An 8358-nucleotide genomic window follows, 5' to 3' on the forward strand; every position below is an offset into this window, starting at 1 on the left:
AGTCAACATATATGTCCGGGTCCGATGAGAAATCAGTTGTTTGCCTAGTGCTATTATTTTTCCGAATGCTTTTCATGGAGCGCTCGGCAAAGAATTTGTTTGTCGAGTGCTTGAAGAATACTCGGCAAACAAGGGGTTTCCGGCGGTGCGATCTCATCAATGCAACAGAACATATATACTATGTATATATCGCAGACTAATTATGTCATACAAAAGAAATTCTTACCAGTAATACAGAGAAGATGGGAAATGGTACTTTTCTTTTAATTTGGCGGGTAAAAAAAAGCTCATCAATTTTATTTTACACGTCACGCTAATCTATTCTGCACTTTCCGACGAGTTCAATTCATTTTCTCTCTTCGGAAGGCAGTTCCTATATATATGTAGTATCATACTACGTACAATAATACAATCTCTTGAAAAACCATTTACAGTAAAAAAATCAAAATAGATATGGAAGTGAAGAAAAAACCTTGACACGAAAGAGACAAATAAAACGAAGATCTGATCACGAATCTTGTACTATAACTGCAGGAATCGCTGCAGATCGACGACCATGACGGTGATGTCGTCCCGGCTGCCCCTGGTCCTGGCCAGGGCGACCAGCTCCTTGCACGGCCCCACGGCGGCGGAGGACGACGGCGCCGCGGCGGCGGCGGCGGCGGCGGAGACGGCCTCCTGGCAGGACACCTTGTTCCAGAGGCCGTCGGACGCGACGACGAGGAATTGGCAGTCCGGGGTGAGGCGGCGGCGCGACACCTCGGGCTCGCAGGTGACCCAGGGCTTCATGGACGCGTCGCCGAACGCGCGCGACACGGCCAGGCAGTCCTGCACGCGCCACACGCCGCCGCTGCCGCAGCTCACGTACCCGCCCTGCACGCGCGCGATCCAACGGCCATCAGTTACTATTACTAATACTAGGCCGGCCGATCATATCGACGATCAAAGCATCTCGATCTGCTGTTGTTGTTCGCTTGTTCGTCCTCCTCTAGCTAGTAGTAGTTAGTGCTTACCGAGCTCTCGATGCGGCGCCTCTCGTCCTCGCGGGCGGCGGTGTGGTCGCTCGTCAGCGCGGTGGCGACGCCGCCGCGGCTGCCGAGGACGGCGCGGCAGTCGCCCACGTTGGCGACGTAGAGGTCGCCGTCCTTCACCAGCGCCGTCGCCGCGCATGCGCCGCCGCGTACGCCCTGCTACACATATATATACACGCGTAAGAATAGAAAGCACAAATCAGTGCAGTGACTATATATAATAAGCAGCTGCACTGCTGATCAAATTAAGTTTAATTTATTTCTACCAGTGTAGCTCAATACAACTCAAAAAAAAAAAGAAGTGTAGCTCAATACAATCACCTGGCAGAGCACTGATCTTTTTCCCCCCCAAACTACATACATATATTAATGTGTGGAAAACAAAGCAGGAATAATCTCAGTACTACTCCGTCGTCCATTTATCCGGCCATCAACATACGAACATTTTTTGGACAACAAACTAAATTTTTTTTTAGCAACCGTGCCTGAGCACATTTTGACAACAAACTAAACTAAAGTTGTCCTCCAAAACGTCATATCCTAGCCGAGATGCAATTCAAAGTCTGCATGAACCCGGAAGTTGCTCATCTGAAACATGAGAAGCTAATAAGGGATGCATGCAGCTAGTCGTGCCGTACGCACGACGGCACGAGGCTGCACGTACGCCAGCTGATGATGGATGGAGGCGCATGCCTGCCATGAGCCCATTACCCTACCTAGCTAGTGCTAGTCCTCGTCAATGTTGAACATCGTACACGCGCGTATAGGGAGGCGACAGCAGAAGCCACACGGCACGGGCACTGCTGCTAGATGCAGCCACACGCCATGGCACATCTACCAACAAGATCAAGCCAATCAAGCGCCGCTACGTGGCTGTATATGTATGTGTATATATATATATATATATATATATATATATATATATATATATATATATATATATATATATACTTGTTTACTTATCTATATATAATGGGAACATATTTAGTGCAAACCAAGGACCTCGTGCAAACCCGTGCAAACCTACTAAACAAAGTTTCAAAAAATATATATATATATATGTACCAAATTAATACTATACCAAAGCTGCTATCATCGATAGATCGCCGTCGTCGGTCAACGTACGTCCAGCTGCTGACAGCAGCGAGTATAAAACTAGATGGATCGACAAGGGTTGAATCGTTCAAACCTAACACCCAACCCAACAATGAGTGCATTATCCATGCATGCGACGCAGAACGGCAGAAGACTCGGTCAAGCCCGGAAAAAGTAGTTGCTGCCCTTGCACTGCAAGCTAAGCTACGTAAGGAATCCGGATATGCATGCTTACCTGGCTCAAGAACTCGCTGTCAGTGGTCAGGTAGGCCGCTCTGATCGCCGCCACGACCTGCTCCGTCTCACTCTCATCTTCCTCTTCACCCGTCGGCGGCGGCGATGGCAGTCCTGACTCTGCTTGCCGGCCCGCCGCCGTGGAGGCGGCGGCGAGTGCGGCGACGACGTTCTTGCCGAGCTTGTCGGCGACGAAGTCCACGGCCGCGCGCCCGCCGTGCCCGTCGTACACACCGTAGAAGGCCTGCAGCATGCCCAGAGAACGAAAGTTGAATTTGCATGTACTATACGGCCGGCGCTAGCTTCATGAGAACAGTGAACTTGCTTATTAGTATTGGCATCTTGCATACTGACGATTTTTTTTTAAAAAAGCTCATATCTTAATAATGCGGCCGCCGTTTGACCAAGTAGTCGTGTGCTCTAGGAATAAAAACTCCTTAATTAAAGAGGAAACATAAAACTCATACTAGATTGGAAGTTTCATAGCTAAGCAATGGACTGGCTCCGTTCCCCTTCGTGTGTACCACAGTTTCTTAGAAATTCAGAGTGCGTTATTGGTTGCATGTGGGGGTCGACGTGTTTCCTAGGTTGCTCTACGCACTTTTTCTCTTTCACCTGCTTCTTTTTGTGCTATAGACGACAATTGCAAACGACGACCATACCAGCAGGAGACATTGTTTCACATAGCCTGATAAAGAAATTTTAACGCATCCCAAAAAGAGACAGCTACAAATGAAGGCATGGCTATTCTCTCTTGTGGAATGGAAACTTAACGGTGGATGAATCATTGATTGAAACTGATACAGAGACTATAATTTGAAACTGTTAAACTAATTAACGTATGTATGTAGTTTTTACAAGTCATATCGTTCATCAAATATATAGTAATATACATTTTTGCGGACATTTTGTAGTCTGCAAACACTACTACAGAACAGGCTTTTGTTCCAGGCCATTTGTCCCGACTGTCTTTGGACCCGGGACAATAGGTGTTTTTTGTCCCGGGTCAAACGACTAGCCGGGCCAGCAGAGAGATAGAGGTCTTTTATCCCGGTTATAGACACCAACCGGGATAAAAAAGAAGCTTTTTGTCTCGGGTGGTGGCTCCAACCGAGACAAAAGACCCCGTGGCCTTTTTGTCCCGGGTAGAGTCACCACCCGGGACAAAAGGGAGCCTTTTATCCCGGATGGAGCCAGCGCCCGGGACAAAAAGCGACCGACGTCTCCCTCCGGCCGATATTTTCTAAGTCGCTGGCTCCTCTCTCCTCTCATTTCTCTCCGTCTCCTCTCTCTCTGCCTTATCTTCTTCCTCCCGCCCCTTCCTCAGCTGCCTTCTCTCCTCCCTCCCTCCGGCCCTCAGCTCCCTCCCCGGTGCGGGCGGGGCCGGCGAGCCGCACCTAGGGCACGGCCGGGCCCCGGCAAGGCACGCTGGTGAGTGGTGATCATGATGCTCTCTGATATTTCGTCCGACCACGAGGCCACTGGATCCAGCTCCCATGGCGGGGACATCGCCACCAGCTACGCCCTGAGCCCTCTCTTCCTCGCGCCGGCGGCCTCGGCCACCGCGCCGCCGCCGTGGCCGGAGGCGCCGCCCAGGCCGGCGGGGGCCAAGAGGAAAAGAAGCCAGCCCGGCAATCCGGCCAGGTAACAATACGTGCATCTTTAATTTCTTGCACACCAATAGGAGCTAGCTATTCTTTCTTTCGCTGACTCCGCACAAATTAATCAATCGAAGAGCCCGGCGCGGAGGTGATCGCGCTGTCGCCGCGGACGCTGGTGGCGACGAACCGGTTCGTGTGCGAGATCTGCGACAAGGGCTTCCAGCGCGACCAGAACCTGCAGCTGCACCGCCGGGGGCACAACCTCCCCCTGGAAGCTCCGCCAGCGGACGAGCCTCCCATCGTCCGGCAGCGGCGGCAGGCAGGGCGACGCCGCGGCGGCACCGCCGCGCAAGCGCGTGTACGTCTGCCCCGAGCCCACCTGCGTCCACCACGACCCGGCAAGGGCGCTGAGGGATCTGACCGCAGCTAGCAGCGCCCGCTGGCCCGTGGCGGCGCGGGGCCGCGGCGGAGCGGCGCCGGGCGGCGGCGGCGCGAGGCCGCGGCGGAGCAGCGCTGGGCGGAGCTTTGTTTTCTTTTTTTTTTCTTCAATGATTCTGGGATTGAAATTGAAATTATGTGAATGATTTGGTATGGATTATACGCATGATTTCTTTGTGGATTTCGATTGTGATTGGGTTCGTGAATGATTTTGTCACTGAGAATAAAAGATTTAGAAAAGTGGGAGCCTGCATGTGGGCGAACCGCAGGCGAGGTCGGGCCTGCGAGATTTTTTTTTATTTTGCAAAAATATCATTTGTCCCGGGTCGTGAGCTGCCAGGACAAATAGACAAAGGGCATTTATCCCGGATGCTTAATCCCGGTTGAAAAACCGGGATAAAAAGCTATTGGCAACCGGGACTAAAGCCCAATAAACCTGAATGATCAAAATTTCTGATCATTTAATTTTCGTTTCAAATGAAAGGAGGGTGCTCTACCATTTCAGCGGCAAACATACATTTAAGGTACTGCAAGATTTTGCATACATACCTATACGACTGCTGGCTAAAAGGAAGTTATCGATTGCTTTTCTTGTAGGTTTTACAAGATCATATATAGAACTGATCTATTACAGTTACGAACATTTTGTCCATAAGATATAGAATTGACACAGCCTCATTGGTTCTTAATTAATTCCATTGCATAATCTGATTTTCGTTGAAAAGCAGTACTATAGCGATTATAGATTGAATAATTATCAGCTGGTCATGATGATGAAGCTGCCTAATTATCTGGGACTCTGATAATGAGCTGACAAAATTAAATAATGTGGTTACCAATTGGGAGCCTCCTTGAGTGATGTGATGAGCGATGACCCCATAGCCATCCTCCATGGCGTGCCTGACCCCTCTCCTGCTCGCCAGGCAGAACCCCTCGCCCTGCACCTCCAGCTCCGTCGCCACGTCCGTCTCCCTGTCCGCCGCCGCGCCGAACGGGTCGACGCCGGGAGCGCAGGCCACCGGCGGCGGTATGGTCAGCCTGGGCGGTCTTCCCCGCGCCGCCTTGGCCGTCTTCTCCCCTTGCTGCTGCTGCTCCTGCTTACTATTGAGCGCCGGAAGAACGAGCGCCGCCGGTGTGGTCAGCTGCTGGTCCTTGCCACAGCCGGCCGGCTTGATTTCGTCGACGGCCAGCGCCGCGGGGTGCACCTGCTTCTTGCTGCTGGGCGCCGCCCTCCCGGGCTGCTGCTGGTGGTGCCAGGAGGGCGCGGGGACCGCCGTTGCCGTGGTGGTCGCGACCGACGTCGGGCCGGGGCAGAGGGGCATGAACCGGAGGAGGAGCGCCCAGCCGCCGGCGCTGCCGAGGATCGCGTGCGCGAGGCGGGCGAGGGCGGCGGCGGCGGAGCGCAGGAACCTGACGCCGTGGAGCATATCGCTCTGCCGGGCGGTCAACGGGGGCGGCGTCGTCGTCGGCAGCGGCAGCGGCGCGGGGTTCCTTCCTGCTCGGATTAGGGGCGCTATTCCTGTGGGTGGGGGGAGGAAGAAGGAGCCAAGGAGGAGGAGGTAGTGGTACGTGGCTTTGCTTGGACGGATGGGGGAGGCGTTTATATAGGTGGCGGTGGCGGGAGAAGGGGTCGCGGGGTTGACCGGTCAAACAATGGCTTTCTCTGCACGGATCGGATCGGGGCATGCAAATTTGTAAAATCAAATTTTGTTTCGACTCCCGCGTCCCGAGGGATACTGCAATGTACAGTCCGTCTTCCATTTCCCTAGACCTGTACCAGTAATTATGCTACTACTCCATCTATTTTTATTTACATGTCGTATTAAATTTGTCATAAACCAAATTTAACAAATTTTAATCAAACTTATAGAAAAATAACAATATTTTTAATACCAATTTTTTTTCATTGGGTCTACCGTAAAGTATATGTTGATACCGCATAAGTTGGATAGTAAACTTATAAAATATGTGTTGGTATATTTTTCTATATATTTGATCAAAACTAGTCAAATTTAACTTAGAATAAACCTAATACGATATGTAAATAAAAAATGGAGGGAGTCGTATTTTCTCAAGCTGAAGTGAAGTAGCTGATAGGATATTCTAGAAAAATGATTAATGGAAAGGGGGAAAAGGAGAACGACCACCGATTTTAAGAAATATTATGCTCGGGAAATAATGGAAACCATTATGAAACACTATGCTTGTCGGCTTATTTTCCCCTATATAAGAGATCTTGCCTTAACTATATTCTCTTAAGCGAGAGGAGTTTAATTGTCAAAAGTGACATTTTTGAGATCATATATAGCACTATATATATCCTAATAAGAAGATTTACATGAGTATAGCATATATATTTCTGTTTGATTAGTAGCGTACGTTTTGACTTGCTAATGCACTTGGTACACGTGTCCTATCCTATATGCCCGGCCGCGTGGTTGAAACTAGATTTCACTTTTCAATCACCGCACATTTAATTTGTGAGAGGCACTGTGACGTTCCCTGAACCGTCCGTAAGGGCAATTCCAACCCAAAACACCAGCGCCGGTAATAAAGATCAAATTACGGCCGTCCACAAGAGGTAAAACCTCTCTCATTCACAAGCACGCAAGGATCGACGACGACGCCGGCCGTTTGTTCAGGTGTGAAAATGCTCCAAATTATTCCGGCGCTGTCAAATCCGATCCATACCTCCTGCAGAACCATTCAAATTCAGCGACGACTCCCTAAAAACTCTACTCCTACCAAGCTAAGCAAACAATATGCAAGCTAAGCAGGTCGGCAGAGCCACGTACGGCGGAGGCAGCAGCTACCAATCGCACGCCTCCGTCGCCGCGCCGGCAGCGGCGGCGGCCGCGGGAGACAAGAAGAGGTCGTCGTCCTCCCTCGTCTGGCAGGCTGGCTCCTGCGTGGCGTGTCCGCCAGAAGCTGACGTGGCGAGCGCTGCTGGCTCTGGCTAGCGCCGTGCCCATGTGGCACGGCGGACCGTCGTTTACTACTAGGTGACCTGGCGTGTGAGCTGGAGCGTCGCGTGTTTGGGTGGGCCCAGGCGCGTCGTGTCGGTCAGCAAAGGCTGCACGGCCGCGCTGGAAAATGGTTGCTGCCAGCAGACTGCATGCAGTCCTAATTACTCCGTCTCTTCTAGAAGAAGCCCGAGTGATCAATCAGCTAGTAGCATACCTTCTTTTTTTTTAAAAAAAAGAAAAGGGCGAATACCTGTATTCTTAAGTTCATTTTAGTATTTTACTGTCACCTGGGGTGGCCACTTTGAAGCCTATTTCAAAATTTATTTGTTATTATTGCTGTCGTTTAAGAGCTGTGTACAATTGTTTTATTAATCTGCTACCTACTGCTCCCTCTATTTCTTTTTTTTATATATTCCACAACCGAGCAGCAGCTCTGTATATTCCAAAGTGTCTCAACTATCTGCATACGAGAAAAAGGAAAATGGTATGTCTACTGAATGCCGGAGCCGGACCGTTGGTACGATACAACATCAACACTTGAAAGCTTCTTGCTTTGTGAATTTTATATAAATGGAAATGAGGTTTTGGAGATGAATGCGTGATAGTTTTTTTTTAAATGTAGACATTCAATTGAGTGGTTTTTTTTTTATAAAACTACAAAACTCATTGAGTAGTAGTTTCAACAAATGTAGTGAGCTTTTATGAATTTTACTTAATATTCAGTGCACATAGAAGCTGAATATGTTAACATTAGATTTTTCTGATGTTAATTATGAATTACATACTATTTCTTAGTTTGTTCTTATGGCATATAATCTCCTAGGCTTTTTAGAATACGCTTTTTAAAACAAGCGGTCCCTGCATTGCATTAAGTAGTGGACTTATTCCATGGTATGTCCCTTTCATATGACGCAACTCAATCAATTACTGTTAAATAGAACTTTTTGTGATGAAACCGTGAAAGGGAAAGCCACCGGCCAGCAACAGCGAGTA

General features: G+C 49.6%; 1 protein-coding gene across 2 annotated transcripts; it reads right to left on the reverse strand.

Annotated features, from left to right (window-relative positions):
* Nucleotides 1-241: 241 nt before the first annotated feature.
* LOC120696931 (probable protein phosphatase 2C 77) lies at nt 242-5958 on the reverse strand. 2 transcript variants are annotated; one of them, XM_039979997.1, is made up of 4 exons: nt 5236-5958; nt 2362-2604; nt 1014-1187; nt 242-873 (listed from the first exon to the last, which is right to left on the reverse strand). In XM_039979997.1, the coding sequence occupies exons 1-4, from the start codon at nt 5824-5826 to the stop codon at nt 523-525; spliced, it is 1359 nt and encodes a 452-aa protein (XP_039835931.1). In that variant the 5' UTR covers nt 5827-5958; the 3' UTR covers nt 242-522. The 2 variants fall into 2 exon arrangements, with proteins under 2 accessions (XP_039835931.1, XP_039835930.1); XM_039979996.1 differs by having other exon boundaries at nt 1014-1190.
* Nucleotides 5959-8358: the final 2400 nt, after the last annotated feature.

The sequence above is a fragment of the Panicum virgatum genome, chromosome 3K, assembly GCF_016808335.1.
Source record: "Panicum virgatum strain AP13 chromosome 3K, P.virgatum_v5, whole genome shotgun sequence".
NCBI lineage: Eukaryota > Viridiplantae > Streptophyta > Magnoliopsida > Poales > Poaceae > Panicum > Panicum virgatum.